Source organism: Anser brachyrhynchus, assembly GCF_964034855.1.
Source record: "Anser brachyrhynchus genome assembly, chromosome: 13".
NCBI lineage: Eukaryota > Metazoa > Chordata > Aves > Anseriformes > Anatidae > Anser > Anser brachyrhynchus.
Genome location: NC_137708.1, coordinates 13,662,233 through 13,683,657, shown reverse-complemented (window position 1 = coordinate 13,683,657; position 21,425 = coordinate 13,662,233). Strand labels below are relative to the sequence as shown.

Below are 21,425 nucleotides of genomic sequence, written 5' to 3'. Positions count from 1 at the left end.
ATACAAATCCAATCCAATCTCTACTTCCTGAGCACAGAAAAGCAAAGCAATTGGGCTCCGTGTCCCCACCGCGTGCACGGTCATGTGTTCTTGGCCGCGCAGCGGGCGTGCAGCACGGCGCAAACTGCACGACCCGAAGCGCACCACGCAGGCGGCGCGAGCCCTCCGTAGGCACATGGCTGCCACGGGCAGAGTGGGGACGAAAGCCAAGTCCCAGACCTGCCGCAGAACGGGAAATGGATTAAGACGTGCATAAAACAGCGTATTTGTTCTGAGCAGTGCTACGAAAACCAGCCAGTGAGCTGGGAGGGAGCAAAGAAACCGGCTGTGATTAACGGGAGCTCTCCTGGCTTGAGCGGGGTGTCTTTAATCAGGCGCCTTTCCCCAGGTCTGTGTGGGATTGTACACAGGAGGCCTCCTGACCAGACAGAGCCTTAAGTTCTCCATAGCTCCTGCAGCTGCCAACCTCTGCTTGGCTTTTACCTTGCCCAGGAGAGACCCTTAGTGGTATTTAAAACATTCCGTCTTCTTCCAGACTCTTCTCTTTTTTTTGGATTTGATATACACGTAGCAGGGAACAGAAGTTGAAACAGGCATTCAATTGCTGCTAAGCACCACAACCCGAGCTCAGCCCGCATCACTGGACCAGGCAGACGTGGCAGGGACAAGTGTCCCCCCAGGGCCACGAGCCACCTGCCCCCAGCACACACACGGCAGGAGGGGCAGCAGAGCTCTCCCTCGCCCTTGCCTGCCCTGCAGCTGGGCACCGCTCCAGGCCCTCTCCCTGGGGCATGGGCACATCTGCAGCGCCGTCAGCAGGTGCCAGCCCCCTCGCCAGGTGCTCGCTCCTGCTCCCAGGCTCGTATAAATCAGGGTTTACCCTGCCGCAGGCAGTGGAATAGCTCCTGATTTACAACATCCTACACAAGAGGAGAACTTGACCTTACACTTCAGCATCAGTGCGGCTTCCTTTGTTGAAAGCTTCTTAAGCAAGATGTGTAATCAATCCTGGAGAGCCACCAAGCAGCACGGCTCAGGTTCTGCATAAGTCAGGGCTAGGCTGCCTGGGGAAATTGCCTGATATGGGCTCCCATGACACCTATTCCTAGGAGCTTTCTGGATGCTTTTTTTTTTATAGGAATGAGCATGTTTTTTTCTGTTTTGCCTTTGTCAAAAACGGTCTGGTTTAGATTAATACAATCCACAAAGAGAATTTTTCCATGGTAAGCATAGAGTTTTAAAGTCTGACTTACCTATGCCACTAACCTTTAAGACAGACAAGCTCTTAGTGAGCTCGTCTTTGGAAATTCTGGCCTTTATAGGGACTTGATGTTATTTTAGAATCCAAGAGGAAAAATCTTACTGCCTTGCCTGTTTTCACGGCCATAATTATGAGGGCAGTCTGGTGACGTAACTTGTTTGGGAAATAAATGATAGCTTTCAATAGTGAGCGCTGTCAGACACTTCGTTCCTTGTAGCTATTTTAGACATCTAGATTCATTTTGCGCTTCCACAGCACCAAATGCTGCTCTTATTTATGCCTGTGTAAATCCCGCGCTAGACCACTGACTTCAGTCGACCGAGTCCATGTTTACACCAGCCCGCAAGGCAGCAGAATTTGGCTTGTAGCATAAGTCTACGTACGCCTTGTGGTGTGATCCTCCTGCTCCAGTAAGCGTGGTGGGTAAGTCGTGTGAGGTATTTAGCCTTATTCCATCACTAGTCACAACTATTTGCCTTAGCGATACGGACCATGAAAGCAGGATCAGGCTTCGGGCATTTTCACACTTGAAACAGAGAGAAGAAAAGGGGAGGGCAAAGTACAGAGAAAGGTATTTTTTGCAGAATAAGCCAGGCAATTTGCTAGGATAGAGGCATTGCTTGTTACAGCCTGATACTGACCATAACTGCAGTACTAATGCCGCAGCTGCTGAGATGTGCCACGTGCTTTCACCCTGCACTTTGTGCCCTGGTCGGAGCCACAAGCCTCCCTGTGCACCTGCCCCGAGGAGAAAAATCAGCCCAGCTCTTCAGCTGCAACCCAGGCAGGGCACTTGCCATCGAGATTATGTGCCAAAGTCCCGAGAGGTCAGCAGCAGGGGATTCAGCAGCTACAAGTACCACCAGAGACATCAAGAAAATAATAATAATTTTCCGTCTTCAAAGCATGACACAGCTGTGACTCCTCACAACGCCCCTGTGAGGTAAGGCAGCACAACCGCTCCCAACTGAGACACGAGGAACGAGAGATGGAGAGGTGAAGAGCTCTACCAGTTCAAGCACTAAACAAAAAAAGAAGAGTGAAAACAAGTGGGTACACAACTTGGGTACAAGACAAACAGTTTTTCATAAATTCAGTGGCAAACAGCTGGCTTTTGAAGACATCCCCACCCAGTGCTGGTAACCCAAACCCCACAGACCTGAGAAGCTGAAAGGTTCATTGCCAAAGACAAAACGAAGAATGAAAATGGGGTATTTTTGTAATATTTATTAATATCCTAAATAAATGTGTGTGGCAGCAGTCACCCCTTCCACCTGTGACTGCCGTGCGGCTAACCCAGAGGGGGCCAGGCGCTGGCACTGCCCAGACCTGTGGTCAGAGCTGCTGCCCCGGAGAGGACCCAGCTTGCAGCAGAAAAGCTGCTGAAAGGCTGCCAAGTTTCATAGCCACACAAACTCACCTTTGTCCCCACCACAGACGTATTAAGAGGCATTTATCGCCTCTCTGCCGTCTGGAGGCGGGTAGGCATTTCTGTCTCATTCGAAGACTTGCAGGGTTTTACAGCCTGTTTTGGGTGGTTGTTTGGCGAGGCCGGTTTCTTTGGCCTGAAAAACTGGCTTCTTTCTTCCTCGCCCTGGTTTCATGCTCATACGTATCATTCTTGGGATCAGGCCTGTTGGGAGTTTACTTGGATTAAGCTCCTGCCTTCACCGTCACGAAGCCTCAAGGATCTCCAAGAGGTGCAGGGTGGTGGTGGCTGAGAGAGGCCTGCTGTCTGCAGAGCTGCTACCCCCCTGCTTTATACACTGACTGCCTCCTCATGTTTTTTCACTTCAGAAACTCTTTTCTGCCATCCAGCTCTGTAGAAAAAGGTTCTGGAGAGGAAGGGCTCACACCAGGGTGGGGACGACCTCACCCAGCCCCTCCCTCCAGCATGGACCATTTTGAGGAAAATCCTCCCCAGGAGATTTCCTCAAGCTCATCATGCCCACGGCGTCTCTGGGATGAAGGGCAGCACTACATCTCCGCCAGCCCTAGAAAGCTGGGGTGGTGTCTGCTTGTATTTAAACAAGGCAGTTCTACCTACAGACTCTGTTTGTGCATTTATTTACGGCAAAAAACGTCCTTGTTCCTCCTGCTGTTCCTTGTGCCCAGCTCACTGCCCCAGAGCAGGCACGGGCTCTCCCCTCAGACCTGTGTTCAAGGAGTGAATGCCACCGCAGGCACTGCTGAAGGAGCAGTACAAGAGCCCCAAAATCTAGATTCAGTTCTATTTCTGAATAATAAGCACTGAAACCTAAAAAAAAATGGAGCTATGTAAAAAACCAGAGACTAATTTGTTCATATTTGCCCACAACTGTACTGGAAACGGAGAGTGGGCCTAGGAAAGCCCATCTTAAAACAAAACTGAGGCCCACTTCAATTCTTTGTCTAGCTCATTTTGTCTATTAACAGCACATACACATTTGTACACGTTATTAGATTGACGTCGTAGCATCCTGGACAAATCAAATTAATTCAAATATCTGCAGGTACAAAATGTTGCAGCTAAGAAACGAGCACATAAAATATATGCAATTTTCCCCTGGCAGTTTATTATGGTATGAAGAAAAAAACATTCTGTGCTTGAAGCTGACGTTATATTACAAATGTATTGCGAAGTATGATGTGACTATTAAAATATGATTACACAAAGTATGAACATTTTAAGAAGTTTACAGTACAGTGAATCTTTTATAAACAGACTCTTAAATATACATAGGACAATAGTAGCTGACAGAAAAACATCAAAAATTAACTATTAATGTTTATAGACTTTTCCCCTGAAAAAAAGTCTCACATTAAAACAGAAATTATGAAAAGCCTTAAAACCAGGAACGAATCACCTGTACACTACAAATATACATGGCAGAGGTGTGCAAACCAGAACCGCCTTTTCGCTGCGGGATGCAGTGGCCAGGAAGCCTTCGCGATGTCGGGCCAGCGCCTCTTCTTCAGCCTAACTCACGTCACACCGCGTGTTCCTCAGCTGGCTGCGACGCATGGACACGCACACACACCGCAGTGTCACATCCTCACTGCAGGACACCGGGCGACGCGCTGCCAGTGTCGCATCAGCGTACTGGAGTGTATCACGTCGAGAATTTCCACCTGATCCTGCAAAAGGATCCCTGCCGGCAGGTCCCTGACTGTGCTGGGAGCCCTGAGGGGACCGACACGCCACCATCAGGCTGCAGGATTGAGCCGTGAGTCAACCAGCAGTTCCTTTTATGGATTTTTTTTTTTTTTTAATGCAACTTTTCAACCTTTCCTCTTGATATGGGAGAACAGATTTCTGCCTAGTCTGGCTGCAATGACACCCCTAGTTCATGTGTTAAGTTATGTCAAAAACATAAGTATTTTATGCTGTAATACACAGTATTACTGAAACTAACAATATTATTTGCATATTTATAACAAGGTATAATGAAATCCCTATAATAAAACCAAAAGTTATGCTATAGATTTATTTACAAACAGTCCAGCAAAGAAGTATAAATACTTCTACATTTAAGGTTTAGGAAAACATAATTTACAAAATATTCAAATATATACAGTCATCTGAAAAACTGCCAATATTAAACTTTGATGCAGGCAAAGAATTGGCTGAGTCTAGTCTTTCTGTACGGAAAGAGGTGGCGGTTTTCATGGGCCACCTGTTGGTTTTAAAAGCCACACACACGTTATTTACAACGCGACCGCTTCTCCCCGAGCTAAACGTGTCCGGAGCTTTGAGCGTGCTGTCCCAAAATGTCATCTATCATTGTCAGATTGTTCAACCACTCTTCGTCGTTGCTGCTGCTGCTGCTCTTCATGAGCGAGTCAAGGAAGTCAGTGTCGCTGCAGTTTGCGGGCAGGATGGAGCCGCTGTGCTGGGCCACGAAGTCGTACTGCGGCAGCTCGGAAGCCGCGCTCATCCTGCTGAATGCGTCGGGCGGCTGGCCGGTGGCCGGGTAGCTCGGCGGGCCGAGGCCCGAGGCAGGACTGAGCTGGTTAAAACCAGACACTCCCTGTGGCATTGATTTCATAACATTCATAGCTGGCAACGGTCCCCTGGTTAAATTGTGTCTCAAGTTCTGAGTACTCATCGAGCTCAAGCCCTGGCCAGCCTGTCCCATGCTTAGTTTTTGCATCTGTCTGACCTGCACTCCGGGAGCGATCTGATTTGGCGGCACTACAGCCTGCTGGGAGAACTGCTGACCCGACGCGTTTGGCCTCGCGTTCTGTTTGGGGAAAAGAGTGTTACTGGAGAACTGCTGCATGCTGGTATCCATTTGGCTTTGATTTGGCATTCTTGGCACAGCAGTTGGCGTCCACATCTGGGCAGACGAGTTGGGATAGACGTTGGGGATTCTTGGCACGCTCGGCTGTCTTAAGTGCTGCTGAGTCGCGGAGTGATTCGCCAAGGACCCAGAGCTAAAGCCGGCCATCGGCATTCCCGGCCGCACGGCCGCGTGGCTGTGCACAGTTTGGCACCCTGAGTTCATGCCCAGCGAGTTCTGGCTCGGCCGCAGGGGGATGTTAAAGTCAGAATTAGGCGGAAAAACCCCCTGCTGCTTGCCAGGGTTGTGTGGAATCATCACCATGGTCCCGCTGCTCTGGCTGGCAGTGGCTGGGGCGATGCCTGCGCCCAAGGTGCTCTGGAGCATGGCTGGGTTAGACGGCAGCATGCGGTGGTTGGGCGGAGGGGCCGGCATCGGCTGGCTGCACTCGGTGGGAAGGGGCTGCTGCACAGCTGCACACAGAGAGACACGTTAGCCGGGAGCACCTTCACCCTGCCAACACGGCAGATCCTTAACAGGCTGCCTCGCCGTACTTATCTTTCTCTACATGGGCCTCTGCTCCGTGGGCTGTGTAACAGCGTTGTTACCGGAGCAATAAGGAAACGGGTGAATCTCATGATACGTAATAAAATGGGAAATGCTTTTATTTCAGGGCAGAGAATCATTAAGCGCCCTGTATTTAATCAGATCCTAGGCCCTGGCTCCTCGAGGCTTTTAATAGCATGCCACTTCCCTCCTTACCTTGAAACTGATTCATCTGCTGAGCCGCAAACAAACTCCTCTGCTCAGACGTTACTCCCAGCATGTTTTGTCTCTGCTTTTCCTGGAAAACAAGGGGAATAATAGTCAAGTTGCAGTCTCCTGACAAACAAGACTAGCAGCAGGCACTTGAATTGTAGCCACTGTCATCATTAACAACCTCTCCAGCGCACGCACACACACATACACACACACACACCCCTCTGACGAGATTCAGCCCAGACAGTTCATTTCAGAGCGAATCTTAATTGCTCACATGCCCTTTCCTGCAAAGGTGCCCTTACAACAGCCCCGCATTAGGAAGCGCAGCCTTCAGCAGACGCTGTGCAGGCAGCCCAAGGCCAAAGGGGGAGCTGGACAAACATGCAGCCCCTCGTGTTCACCAGCTTACGAGTGAAGCGCAGTGCAGCCAGAGGCTGCAGGAATCCTGGCGTCTCCCCAGCGCCTCTTGTGCTGACTCTTTGGACGTTCTCTGAAGTACCAGATCCGGGGACAAAAGGTGCCCGAGAGTCCATTAGTGAACAGAATCTGTGGCAGCATTTCAGGGACACGGTGACAAGCAAGGGACTGCTGGTGGCCATTACCCTGCCTGGCTCTGCTCATGTGCATCACCTATGGTGCTGGTTGCCACTTCTCATCAGAACACAGCAACGAACCACAGGAAGCCCTGGATCCTGGATCCTGCTGGCTTTCTCCAAGTGACCCGATTCATATCTCCAGCCATTTGACCCTGGAACCTGCCACCGCACTTGCATCCCTGCCGCAGACAGCAGCTGTGACCTGGGGAACTTTCCACGCGTGGTGCAAGCTGAGGCCTGGCTGAATTCCTGCTGTGCTAGAGCAGCACAGATAAGCTTAAGGCTAACGGATGACAAAGAGGTACAATTGTTTTTGGAAGGGAATTTGATCAATGAACAGGATAGTATTTGGTTAAGGGTTTTACTGAACTCCTTCTCACACCATCTCCTATCCAAGGAAACGAGCCTGCTTGCCCCAAACCCAGCAGCATGCTGAGAAAGTCCGAGGCACAGGCTCGGTGATGCCTCACCCAGCTTGCCTGTGGGATTCCCCCACCCTTGCTCCTTCACACAGCATGTTTCAAGCCTCACACAGGGACTTCTGTCCCTCGAGAGACCTGCCAAGTCCAGGACAAACTGGAGTTTATCATCTGCTCTGGGATATCCCTGGGGAACCAGGGAGAAAGGCGAGCATGGAGAATCTCTCTCCTGGGGCTGACTCACTCTTCAAGCCTCCCTTCTCAGCGTCTTCCCTCCCAGCTCTGAGGCTGACCACGGATGATGGCAATGATACGGAGGTGACTGAATTCTTCCCTTGCACATGAGTGGGCAGAGCTGCACTCGGACTTGCTGAGCAGCACTTGATTGTGGCCTCTCTTAGGCAGGACAGCCCTGCTCTGACTCAACCCAGCAGCTCCTGGGTCACTCCTTAGTGTTTGCTGACTGTTCATTTCCCCATTCCTGTTAGTCCTGTCCCTCCTGGTGGGGTGGACGGCACAGGAACCCACAGAGGCTCTCGGCATCATACCTGCATCAGCTGTCGTTTCATAATTTGCTGCTTCAGTAAATGGTTCCTCATCGTGTACCCATTCACTGTGGCTGGTGCCGGCACAGAGCCTCCACTTGGGATGGAGCCCGGCTCCTGAAGTCTGGCAACAATTCCAGGATTTTGATCCTGCCAAGAAAGATGAAAAAAGAAAATTAATCTCATCAGGGAGATAACAACAGAAGCCTTTATCCTCTCTGCTGATGCCCTCTCTCCAGTCTTCGGCTGTCCCATGCCAAAAACACCTTGTGGATCCACATGGACCCACATGTCATGGTGGGCGTGGTGAGGGGCAAGGGGACTGCTCCGATTTCTGAGGGTCAGCACAAGAAGAAATGAGAGAAGCAAAAGGTTAATCCAAAATTCTTTGTGACTAGCCCAAGGCTACGGGACTGATTCACTAAGATTACTGGTGTCACATGGCTGCCTAGCTGGCAGGAGGGATGTGAGTAAAGCGTCACATTTCCCACCAGTTCCCCAACTGTTACACTGAAAGACATAAGGAAAGAAAAGTTGCATCAGGGTAGGACTTGGCAATTGGATATTATGGAGAATCCACAGTAAAAGGAAGCAGCAGACCAAAGGCAAAAGGAGAGAAAAGGAGGAATCAGGCCAGGGACCCAGAAAGATGGGGAAGATGCGGGCCTGGATTGAAATGCTTCTCAGGGGTTCCCCAACGGGAAAATGAAGGAGAGCTAGTTGTGAAAGTTGAGGAGAACATGCGATAACACGGGATCAGATCATGGCCAGGCACAAATCAGAAATGCAACCGGCTTGATTCACGGCCGGTGAAAACTGGCCTTGCTGTAAGCACCCAAAGAAAGATCCGTGTTGACTTTCACCAGCTGAGGACTTGCCTCCACAGAAAGAGCATTGTGGGGAGAAGAAGAAAAAAATAAATCACAAAACCACCATGAAGACACAACCCAAAAGAGAAAAAGAATTAGAAAAAGTCAAAAACATCTGAAGAGCTGGCAGGCAGTCAGGGAAATCTGAGAGAAAAAACAAGGGAAGAAGTCAAGGCCTCGAGGAGGCCAAGAAGGCAAGCAGTCCCCCAAGTGCCATGCTCAGGCACAGCAGTACCAGCGCATTCCCCTTTCTTCATTTTCACATCCAGCCTCTACATTATTTATGATGTTTTGTTATTATTGGCAGGGAGAAGTATGTGTATTATATCCAGCAATCTTAGCCGGGCCGTGCTTCCTTTGTTTTCAGAATGGAAGCCCACATCCTTTGTTTGAGAATCAATGTTATCAGGAGATAAGCACGAAGAAAATGGTTGTTGCCTTTTGACATCTGACAATTAGAAGCATGCTCAGATGGAGAAAACAGGATACAAGCCATGCTTCAGAAAGCGCTGGGAGGCGTTTGTCACCAGGCGGGCTCCTCACGCCTGGGGCGCCTTTCTCCAGCAGCTCGCCACGAGGCATGACCCACCACCTTCCCAGATACTGCTCGTGCGAGCCATTACCAAGAAGGTCACCGAAATTACTCATTTTTATGGTGCCTCCTTTTGTTGTAGCCTACTTTGGCCTATTATGCAAAAGCCCAACTGATGAAATGTAAATGCCTGCTAGATAATTTACTAAAAGACACAAACCTGCAGCTCATCACCACTCATTATCATTCCCATTCATGGGCAGTCTCATAAGGCTAGGCTTTATTAGTGGTGCTTTGCTTACAATTCGGCCGGACATCTCTCCTCCTCCCTCTCCCCTCCTACCCATTTTATTCCCTCTCTCCCACAGAAAAAAAAAAAAAAAGGAAAGGAGGGAGGAAAAAAGTAAATATGATTTACTACAGATGTAAATAAAGTTCATGTAAAGCTAGCGTTCTGCTTTCATGTCAGACAGTATTCTGCAGCCACAGTTAAGCTCTGAATAATGCAGATTGCCTCTAGGGGAATATTTGAAAGTGCAGGGATTCAGTTTGTGTACTCTACACATGAAAGACACTGAAATGTTCATACCACCAAAATCCCTGCCATCTATCCAATTTCCTCCCAACTTGTCTTGTTGCGTGCAGAGGGTCTGTGCTTACTGAAGCAAATGAGTTTAGTGCAAGGACGATCATTCTGATGTCTAGCTCAGGGCTATTGCATTAACAAGTCATAACATTAAAGGCTCTTTTCCTAATCATGTCCACCTCATTCCAATTCTTCCTAAACATCATCAAGAAAATAATGTTGATTTTTCCATATTATTAATGCTAAAGAAGTGTAAATCACACTACTATTTGTGGCTCTTGTGCTGTGGCAATACAACAGCTTAATTGTATGGGATTTTCTGCAGGCACCCTATAGCAATAATGACAATCAGCGAAGTTCATTTGCCAATACAGAGAATGGGCTCCCGAGTTTTTCAGAGCAAAGTTGTATAACACTTCATTAGCCGGTAAAGAAACAATCTATAGATATAAATTTTGCCTTTGGGGAAATTAGGACAAAATAGCCTAGATGGGAAGCCAAGGAATGAATTCAAAATCTTTCTGTCTACAGTTCACACGTAGGTTAATCCAAAAAAAAAAAAAAAAGTTCTCTTTTCCTCTTTTCACCGCTAGTGGGAACTACTGTATTCCCTTACAATGAGAAACACCCGTGTCAACGTCACGACTAAGAATAGCTCTGGTGTAGTCTAAAGGACGCTGCTATCTGTACCAAAGGTTAATGAACTTTAAGCATTTTTCCTTTTCATCACTCCCCTAGAAAAGTCACTTTTCCCATAGTAAGGCCAAGCCAAACATGCCAGAGTCTTAATTTGTCTATAGTTTGGACTATCCCGTTTCAAACCCCGAAGAGAGCGAAGAGAGGGGGGTTCTGGTGTCAAAGCTGGGAAGGATGGAAGAGGGTGTGCACACTGAGGGGTCGTAAGGCTGAGCCAGCTGCAAGCTGCACGGGGGCATGCAGGTGTCTGTAGGGGATTCTTAATCTTTGACATCTAAAATAAATGCATTTGCATGTTTGGATTTTTTTTTTTTGGTCATTTTCCCCTCGAAAACCTCCTAACAAAACCTGAAATCGGCAGAACCCCCAGCCCAGCAGCAGGCTACCCGGTGTGCGATTTGGGCCGTGCGTTTGGGAGCACGTGCTCGTGTTGCGGGGTGAATTGCCGCACAGCGGTTCGGAGCCCCTTCCCTATCTGGGGGCTTCCCAGCTTGGCAGCTCCACCCGGGAAAGCACTGGGGCTGCTATCCCAGGCACCAGTTTCACGAGCAAGGAGAAAAGAACTAGGTGCAGGGTTTGCAGGAGCGTACACTGTCTGTGTCAGTATTCAGGCACCGACTGGTTGCAAAGCACACACCAGTGAGACCCGTCCTTCCCGACAGCCTCGGGGGCACACAGTGGCACACTGTTGGGACAGCACAAAACGCATCTGCAAATTACTGTGTCTGACTGTAGCCAGCATGGGGCCGGGCCAAAAAAGACATTCAGGCACACACTTAATGCAAAGTGTGCAAACAGTCCCTCTGGGACCTACCGCGTGTATTTATGCATCTACATCCTTCTAAAATCCTTCGCTGCTGAGCTCGACCTACCCCGCCTCAACATCTTATCACACACGAGATGCACAACTGCAGTAAATAAGCACGGTGATGAATTGTTCTGTGTGAATACAGCTGATAAACTCCAGTCCTTACCACTTAGTTATACATCCAGTAATCACTTCTGTGGCTTCACTTAAGTGAGAATGAAGAAATTTATGGCCCCTAATTCCTCTGAATCCTCATTAACAAACAGTCCAAAAAGGATTTAAAAGCAAGACTTTCTGAGGATCTGAGTTAGAGCTTTAATCTCCCTTTGGCAAATATGTAAAAATCCCTCTAATCTTTAATAAAGAGCATTCATTGTTTTTTAGGACTGTGTGAAAACAGTAAACTCATTTATCATTATCAAACTTTCCCATCTGCTCTTACAGTGCGACTCTAAAGAATATAACAAAGAAATGTACATGTTAAATTGTATTGACTTAAGCCCAGAGCTATTGGAGATGTACAATTTATTTCAGCGAGGGCATGAAGGGGACTGCAGGCTGCTAGACAGAGTCATTTGTCCAATGTTGAAAAGACAGTTATCTGCACCAAAATGGCTCTTGGAAAAGCACATTTGCTTTATAAGAAATAAGCTGCCAGGTGAGACCATTCAGCATTATGTTACAGACCCAGACAATAAAACTAAGCCATGAATTTCAATAGTTAACAGATGGACTAATTAGAGACGGAATTCTTTGTGGTTCTAACAGATAACCAGGTCACAGCAAGGTTACTGAGAGAGAGACATTCAGCTTTGCAAATTTCAGTAGATATTTGCAGAGTAGGTGAAGAACTGTACTTCCTAAATGAAAGCGTTAGCAGCAGTGGAAGAATGGAAATGCATCTAATTAAAAATGCATATCGTAGCTGCATTCAAAAAGTTTCTGCCATTTCAGAAAGCACTACTGATCTGAGAAATATTCCCTCCGCTTTAAATGGGGAACCCAGCTGACTCCAGTAATTATATATCTGAAAACAGAAGGATCATTGAAACGAGCCGCAGCACCGCAGAATAAAAGGAAAAGACAAGCCATGGGCAGGTCAGGGTAGATGTTTGCTGTAAATAACAGGAAGGGACAAACTGCTTCTTGCCACTGGATTTTTTGCAATCAGAGATAACTTAGCTTGAAATATTTACCGGGATATCACACAGAAAAATAATAAAATAAATAGCGAAATAAAATTAAATTAAAACAAAAAAAAATGGAAAAACGTGTCTACAAGACTTAGGGGTAGCTTGTGCTGCTGATCCACTCAGAGGCCGTGGCTGCACAGCCGGGGATTTTTGGTGGATCCGTACTCACTGCAGGGACAGATACTCTCTAGGGGTGGGGTGAAGTTTCATTAACTGAGTTTTGTTCTGTATTTTAAGAACATCTGTTGTGTTATGTATGGGGAGTTCTGTACTCTGCTGAGGAAATGCAAATATTAGTTTCAAACTCCTGCTTTGCTGTTTCCCTGTGCTTCCGCCTGCCTGCCCTATGTTGTGATGTTCTGGCGGGGCTTTCATGGCGGGGTCGCCCTTCCCTCTGAAGTCCATGACTACGACTCCTAGTACAACCACTCTACAAATACTACAGACTAACCAAATAAAACACTAACACAATTAGAGTTGGCTCACCCATAGAATTGCACGGCTGTAAGAGTTTTGTGTCTTGATTCACAAAGCCACGTGTAGGCTTCTGGTGCCTAATAATCCCGGGTGGCTCCAGAGCAAACCGTGATGCCACCCTCACTAAGGAGAACCACTGCCTCCACAGCTGTTAATACATCTTGCTAGTTCAAACTGTGAATCTGTTTGGCCAAGGCAAACAAAATTCATGTTCACGGTTTAGCAGGACGACCGTGTCGCTCCATTCAACAGCACAATGTCTGTAAGGTGCCACGATCATTTGCTTCACCCCGAAGTCATGGGTTATGTATGCTTCTGGCCTCTGCTTCGTGCCTTTACAAAACTCTCCGTTTGCTCTTTGGAAGTTTTCTTTCTTTTTCCCTCCTCTATTCTGCTCCCAGTTCAGAGATGCTCTTTAAGATAAAGCTGAGCCTTTCAGTTCAGAAATGCTCCACAGCTTTTTGTTTGCTTGTGTGTTCTAACACAATGTACGAACATTGATAAAACAAACTGTGCAGTTCAGTGGATCTTTTTTTTACCTGTCTTTCACCCATTTACTTGATACACAAGCATGTGAAATACTACCAGCCTCAGGTTTCTAAGCTTATCTTGCAGGCTGTCAGTCAGGAATAGGCTTTGTTTGAAGGCTGTAAGTGATCCACGAGTATATGGCTTTGTTTTTAAAAAAGTTCTTTTAAGCTTTTCTTTCTTTTCATATGGCACACACATCTTCCTTCAAAGGTAGTCCTCCTTCTTCGTGGGAGCAGTGACAACATCACCACAGCTGGCTAGCAATTATACCAGGAACTCCTCTCTTCAAGTGAAGCAGATGAAATGCTCATTTCCCTATAGCTGCTCCCACCCTGCATGCTGTTTGGACTCATCCTCCTATTATATCTTTATATCAGTCTTTTTAACACCATTCTTTAACATTAACTGCACCTGTTGTTTTTACGTGTAAGGAACCAAAGATGCGGAGACAGGTGTTTTGTAAGTGTCTATATAACATATAGCCAAGATCCAGAATTGAATTCTCTGCAAAGAACAAAATATTTATATTTGCTTGTACAGCCCTCATGATTCTCCAACCCTTGACACCCTGCTCTCGTTCCCATGGAGGGCAGCTCGCCTATAAATTCAATGAGATAATCTAAAACTGTATTTATCTCACCCAATTTCGGCTGGTAGTCCTTCTGACTGTCTCTACAAGGTTGCACTCGCTGCGATGACAAACTACGATGTCTCGTATCTATAAAGTGGTTTGACTCAAGTAATCCTTGTGTTATGTCAAGGCACGCTCTCTAGCAGAGGTGTCGATGAGATTCAAAAGTCGGCTGAGCTCAGCACCCGGCGGGGGCTGCCCCAGAGAAATGCAACAACCGAGTGGCGAATTTGAGAGAGAACAGAAAAGATCCAATCACAAAATAACAAAGATTTCACTCTAACAGAGTGAAAACCAGGAAATCTCGAGATCTTTCCTGATTCCCAGTGAGATAAATCAGCTCTCCGCCTGCCCATTTCCGAAAAGCTCTGCAAACTGCAGGGCGGTGGTCTGGAGCACAGAGCTTAGCGAACACTTCATTTCTCTAAGCTAATGTTTCCATGAATTCCTTCTTCCCTCTCATGTAAAGGTTCGATTTGTAGAGGCAGATGCCTGAGTCTCATCCCTTGCAATAGCAGTTGGCTGCCCGACCGCTTCTGAGAAGCCCTTTGCATGAAAACCTGCCCACATGCAAAAAACAACAGCACATGCTCCTGGTTTCTCAGGCAAGCCCATGAACACAGCATGCTCTGGCACAAAGTATCACATCACTTTTTCACTATTAAACCTCTCGCAAGCTTGCTCTTTCCTGACGGACGAAACCATTCAAGCACCGAAAATGGTTACATCAGATCATCTGCCCAATCGGGTGCCAAAATCCTCCCCCCAACTTACAGAACAAAATCCAGCGACAGCAATGAGCTGACATAATGGATAGCAAGCGAGCTGTGACTAGGCAGTCCTCATCATCAGATTTTTAAAACCAAGATATTGACATGTGAAAAAAGAATAATACATTAAGGTGACCTTGAGTGTGGGGAACAAGGAGCTATCCCATTATTTTTTTTTAAATTAAAATTCTTATTAAAGCACCCAAAGCTGAACTGCTGTAACCAAGTCAGCTCAATCTCCCCTTAAAAATTCCTTTTCTCCCCTTCAATTCAGATTGTATTTACAAACTGTAGATGTCTCATTTTTTTCTTGTGTCATTTCATTATTACAGAGTTGAGATCACTAGCCATCTGCAGCTTCATTTCATCAAGCTCTGATTTGTCCTTGGAGCAAGGTCATCCGGGACAAGAACATAAAATGCTGCTTTCCTCAACTGACAGTTCTTTATGCCTTCCTGTAAATATTCCCCACTAATTTTAAATAATTTTACCACTTCATACTCCCCCTCACACGCACTGAAAAGGCTGATATACACGCATATTAATAAGGATCTTGTCATTTAACCACTGCATGACATATTAGAGGCAATTAATGGTGTTTATTTGCTGATAACACAGGCATTTCAAACTCCAGCTCAAGAATCCTCGATGGCTTCATGTGACTTGTAGGATATTAGCGATGGGTCAGAAGTTGGGACCCCCCCGCTCAGTATTAGCATACGGTTGGAGCGACTGCTTTGCATCAAGCAGAAAGAACCTGCAGTCGGTGCACAAAAATTACTGGCTGTTATGTACCCTATGGTGGGGGCCTGATAATAAAACATTGCTAGGTGTACGTGGGTTCATTCATCGAAATCAATAGAGCGATAAGGAACGATTTTCAGAAGCATCGCACAAAGTTGCAAGCTAAAACCAAACACAACCAGAACAAGGAATTTTTGCTCAAATTAGATTTGACACAGCAGAAATTCTGGAGAAGCCTTCTCCAAAGCAAAGGCTGCTGCTCAAGATCACTGCAAAGCCAAACCACTGCCACCACCCAAAAAAAAACCACAAACAAAAAATACGACCAAGGTAAAGTAATTTGAGAGTCTTCATTAGTAGAATGAAGCAACAGGGAATAACTGAGCAACTGAGAATAGCCAGCACTGGGTCGGGGGGTCCTCTTCCCCCGGTCACCGGCTGCAGATACTGGCGGCAGCAGCCAGAAGGCCCAGCCCTGACCCCAGCCCGAGGTGTGTACCTTCTGGCACCTGGGGAGCTCTCTGCTGGGCTCACGGCGTGGACATGGAGATACGCTCTGCGGTGTGCAGCCACCTGGCTCACAAGTAACAGTGTGAGAGGGTTTTTTTACCTGCGCGCCTTTATTAGCCCCAGCAGTCCCACACGTTAAGATGTGCACATCACGGAGGTCTCTTTGCAGACGCCGCTGCACGTACCATGTGCAGGGGGGCACACGAGCCTCTGATGATTTTACTTGCACAAGCAGACATCCCTTTGGACGGACAGCAGCGCGTTTGGCTCGTGAGACTGTGAGCATGCATTTTGTCAGAAGGAGATGCAGAAAATGCGATCATCAAGGGTGAACTCCCAAGCCACCCCTAAAGGAGATGATCTGGAAAGGTGAGTTTGTTTCATGACTTAGTCACAGGATAAAAGCTGGCCCTAGGGACCAGGAGTCACATCACCAGGTTCGGTTTCCAGTTCCACCACACATAGTTTCTTTATGTGACTATGGACAGGTCGCTTCATTTCTGTCTCAGCTTCCCCAAAAAGGAATAAAAACTCCTGCCTGAATACAGGAGGTCGAGGACCAGTTCCTGGAAGAGCTCTTCAGCCTCCTGGGACGGTGCCTCCACCACGCTGCGGGCAGAGCCGCGCTTCGTGCCTCTCCCCAGCGAGAGGCAGAAGGGGCTTCGCCTGGCTCACCGCGCAGACGAGGTTTTGTCGCGTCCTCCTCTCTACATCTGTCCTCTGGGTCCGGCCACAGCTGGTTGCATCGCAGAACGGCACTAAACTACACCGACCTGTAATGGTCCCCCGGGGCCTCCGACCTGGCTGCGCGGCTCAGTGGAGCGCGGCGTGTCCCGGCCGCACGCCCCGCCGGCCCGCACTCACCCCTTGCGTGCCGCAGGAGGGGCAGCTGCAGCAGCCACGGACATGAAGAATCCCTCGGTGCCCAGCTGGGAGCTGGCGGAGGGCTGTGTGCTGCGAGAGGGCAGCCCCGTGCGCTGGCTGGTAGGAAAAAGCAGAAGAGGCTGGCTGAGGTAGCTGTGGGTGAGGAGCCTAGGGTTTTACTGGAAGTCCTGCTTGATATTTTATTGTGAGAGCTTTCGTTGCAGCGAGGACAGTCCTGCTTCGCTCCGTGTCCTCTCCTGCACCTCTGGCGTCTGCCCGCTTCCACCCCTGTTACATATCATACTCTATCATTTACAAGGTAGGAGATACCCTCAATTAAAAATCTATCCACGATGAAAAAAAAAACATTCAAGTGCCTCCAAATACCCTCTTCTCAAGTCAGCCAACACTTCCCTGACATTTTCTGGGACCTGGAGCCTCTGTCACTTAAGAGAATGGGCCTCCATGAGCACACTTTGACCGGCTGGCCCACCACACTTCTGTAAGGCGACAGGAAAGCCCACAAAAGAAGCAAGCTGGCTGGAGCTGGCCCGTGCTCCCATTTCTTCCGCAGAGACACCGCATGTCAACAGTTAACTTCCCTTTGTTCCCATCCGAATGATTAAGGTTAGAAGCCTGCCTGGTGACATCACCAGAGTTTAAACATGCTGGATATGGTCCAGGGAGCCAAAGTTATTGCTGACCCCATGGTTACTGATCCGCTCTGCAAGTAGCTGATGTGTGCTCTCACTTTATGAATTATTTAATGGGTTAAAGATTGGTCAGGTCTTCTTTATGCAACATACAGCTACGGAGTGGGCAGGAGGACATAAACATGCACTAACAAGGTTAAAGTCATATACTGTAACTACACTGTCTGTTTTCAGCTTGCAGCTTTATTGACTTAATCATGCCGGCGCTGCAGCCAACAAATCATTAAATCCATTCCATTCTTCTGCTGGTTCCCAACCACAAAAACAGAGGCAGGCAAACACGAAGCGAGTCCCGAGGGGGGGTGGGGAGCGGTGGGGTGCGGGGCCGGGAAGAACAGTGGGATCACTATGGAGTGCCGCGCCGGCCCCTCGCTGCCAGCACAAAGACGCCAAATCTGTCTTTACGGAGTAAGTGGTTTCATGGTTTAAAGTGACACACTCGTTTGTTCCTGTTTTGTAATGATTAGAGGAAAGAAGAAGGGGGGTGGGGGTGTAAAAAAAGGAATAAAAAGCAAACCGAGCGTCTCCGTGCCGTACCAGCGCGTGTGCGTGGCCCCGTGCCACGCACAGAGCTCTCCCGGGAGCGAAGGGCAGGGCCAGCCAGGAGGAGATCCTGGGCGCCCGCTGCACCCCAGGGGGCTCGAGCGCTGCACCGCGCCCGCTGCTAATCCGCAGCCAAATGCTGGCGTAATGAAGAGTTCAGCATAAAGGAGAGAAGACGTGCAGCATTATAACAGTCCTCCCGCTGCCCTCCGGGAGCAACTGCGACCACTGCAAGGGATGGAAGTCCCCGTTGGCAGAGCCAAGTAGCAGCTTCGCTTTCAGACAAAGGCTTTCCTGTCTGACCTGGTACTTACGGCAGCTTTTCACATCCATGTTTAGGTCCCCAAGCAGAAGTTTGTGCTCAGATTGTCAGCAGGTGTCCCACGGAAGTCAGCAGACTGCCAAAATGCTGGTTCGAGGTCTGAGTTATCCAGGTTTGAAAATGGAGCTGTCATCTTACCACTTTTGAACATGTAAGATCCGTATTTGTCACTGCTGTCGTCCTCATTCATTTCTTGCTGGAAATAATCTTCTTGATCGCCATAAAATACAAGCGGATTGCTCTGTGCTAGGAGAACATTGCATCAGGACGCTGCTCCTCTGCGTTACAAGCAGGCTACAGAGGAAGAATTTAGCATGAACTCTTGGAAACCTCCAGACAGCAGCGTGCTTTGCTTCTTTTAGAGATGCTAGACACAGCCTATTTGCAAGCTTCCCTCCACTGAGTGAACGTGCAATAAATTCCCCTTTTCTGGGAAAGACTCAGCTGCGGCAGGAGAGATTCCTGGCCCATTTCTACCTATTCTGAAAAGAAGGAGCAGCCAACAAGCTCCCTTTTCCTCATCTCCTGGGTACAAGATGCTTTGAGTGCCCTGTAAGGATAAGTCAGGTTTCAGTATGAGATGCACCACAACAGACCTTTCTGAACGCTGTCATTATTTGGTTTTACAGTTGTTTTCTTTAGCCCCAAACAATCCTTCTTACAGTTTGAGTTCCAACCTCGCCTTCTTTTGTTTACCAGTCTCCAGATCCCTGCCACCTAGAGATGTCTCCTGGCTCCACGTATTGCAAATAAACATATCATTACTCGCTGCGGGAGTCAGCCAGAATTCGCTTGGAGGAGCTGCCAGAGAAGAGCCTGTCCCCAGCCCTGCGCTGCTCGTGGTGGGGAGGCAGAGGAGCACCGCCAAAGGTCCTGCTTCACAGCCACCGCGCTGGAAAACCAGCACAGGGCTGAACATGTTGTCCGAGGCAGAACTCAGCTGTTTCAGGTACCTGTACGGCTTTCAGCTTCGTGGACTTGAGTGCACTGCAGTGCCACAGCTGCTGCTTCCAGCGATGGGAAGTAAAGGCCCACCTAGCTGCAGACGGAGCAGCTCCGCCACATCTCCAGGTGTGCGTTCGGGTGAAGATTCCCTCTCAAGAACCTTTTCTCCATCGGGAGGAGTGGGAAGAAGGATGGCTGACAATGGGCAGGGCTAAACCCACGGCTCCCAAGTCCCAAGCCAGTGCAGAACCACACTTTTCCCTTTTGGCTGGAGCTCAGCAGCCTGTGCACGGCACGAAGAGCTCCCCTCCGTCCCGCAGCGCTCCCCACCGCTCTGCCCCCATCTTTCCAACCGTGCACACTCGCAGGCCCTGGATGGCAGAGCGAGGGCCAAGAGGACACGCACGGCCGCCCAGCGAGCACCTTATCATCATCCTGCACTTATCAACAGGACGTGGAAATGCAGAGGAGGCTCCGGCACCGCAGAGACAGCCGACACGCTGCCTCCGAGGGAAGCGACAGTTGCGGTGGTGTTTTAGGAACGACACACCCAGCCAGGAGTAACACCAGCCAGGCTATTTATAACCCCCGGTTCCAGAAGCTTAAAATAGCTCTGCTTTTGTTTTTACACTTTTAGGCAGATCCACGCTTGTATATCCATGCAACTCCACTGGCGGGCTCCACATAGGACGCAGCACAGCCGGTCTGGGCAGCGAGGGAAGGTGCTCCTTGCCTCCCTGCTGAAAGTAGACCTCAACTCCCCTCTGCTCCTTTCCCCTCAGCCAAAATGATCAGAGCTCCCAGGCCTAATTCTGCTTATTTTCACCTGCAGACAGGCTCTTCCAAGCCCACAAAGCCAGGGACAGGCAGCTCTGCCCGCAGCAGAGCGGAGGAGCTGCTTCTCCCAGGAGGCAGCGCGCGGCCCCACGTGCACTGCCCTTATCAGCAGCCGCCGCCGCGTCTCTGAAGGAGTTACTGGGTCCTCCAATAAAGCAATCCTGACTGCTTGGTTTTGTCTGGCGGTGGTGTTTTGTTTTGTTTTTTTAAACAACAAAGGTCAATTTACAGAAGTAGTCAAACAAACCACAGCTGTGCTTCTGAAATGAGAGCTCTCTGTGGCCTCGGCCCAGGCTTTGCTATTTGTTCTCTGCTCCCCGGTGCCACCGTGTACCCCCCTTGGCATTTCTTAATGACGGGAGCACCCGTGTGCTCTTTGTAAAACAATTATAAAATATTCAGGGCAGGAGCAAAACTCCTCATCAGCCAAGGCTCCAGCAGACTGCATAGGTGTCAAATGGTAAATCGTCAGGCGTTTGGTTTTAATTGCAGAGTTATTTATACCCTGGAACTTGTTATTAACATAGGACAAAACAGAACCTACTGTTACCCCTAATTAAAGGGGCTATTATGGGACTGCAAGAGCACGGATGGCCCCAGCCAGACCACCCCTCATTTGGCAGCGGTGACTGGTGCAGGGAGGGACTGGAGCCAGCGGCCCCATCTCGAGGTAAAACAGCCAACAGCTCCAAAGGGGTCGGTCCCAGCACATGAACGTGGGGCTGCTCTCACCCCAGCCCTGCACCCCTCTTCCTCCAGCCCCTGAGACCTGGCACAAAGCAGGGGTGCTTCTGGAGGAGGTGTTGCAGGGGCGCGATCCCACCTTTCTTTCCCCATCAGCAACTCCTCTCTGGCAAAGGGGCACACGGATAGGGCACATCCTGGATTTGGCCGGGAGTTGCATAAGCATCCTTGTTAAAATTCAGGATTAACAGGTTATATTTTCATTCGCGAGATCCTTATCGGCACGGAGAGAGGTTTCCGATTTCACCAGCACTAATCAGGACGC

General features: G+C 48.7%; 1 protein-coding gene and 2 long non-coding RNA genes across 5 annotated transcripts in view; 1 reads left to right on the top strand and 2 right to left on the bottom strand.

The window, feature by feature from the left end:
- Window positions 1-507: 507 nt before the first annotated feature.
- Window positions 508-3,005, bottom strand: LOC308177194. The gene is made up of 2 exons (XR_013938935.1): window positions 2,682-3,005; window positions 508-2,282 (listed from the first exon to the last, which is right to left on the bottom strand). It is a non-coding gene; the product is annotated as an uncharacterized lncRNA (long non-coding RNA).
- A 789-nt stretch (window positions 3,006-3,794) lies between these two features.
- Window positions 3,795-21,425, bottom strand: part of MAMLD1 (mastermind like domain containing 1) — a 78,664-nt gene continuing 61,033 nt past the window's right edge. For all 3 annotated transcript variants that reach the window (XM_080553985.1, XM_080553983.1, XM_080553984.1), the window contains 3 exons: window positions 7,849-7,995; window positions 6,286-6,367; window positions 3,795-5,996 (listed from right to left, as the gene is read on the bottom strand). In XM_080553985.1, the coding sequence (XP_080410111.1) occupies window positions 4,975-5,996; window positions 6,286-6,367; window positions 7,849-7,995 (1,251 nt within the window). In that variant the 3' untranslated portion in view covers window positions 3,795-4,974. The remainder of the gene's footprint in view (window positions 5,997-6,285; window positions 6,368-7,848; window positions 7,996-21,425) is intronic.
- Window positions 8,007-20,587, top strand: LOC308177200. Its single transcript, XR_013938942.1, has 2 exons — window positions 8,007-18,177; window positions 18,652-20,587. It is a non-coding gene; the product is annotated as an uncharacterized lncRNA (long non-coding RNA).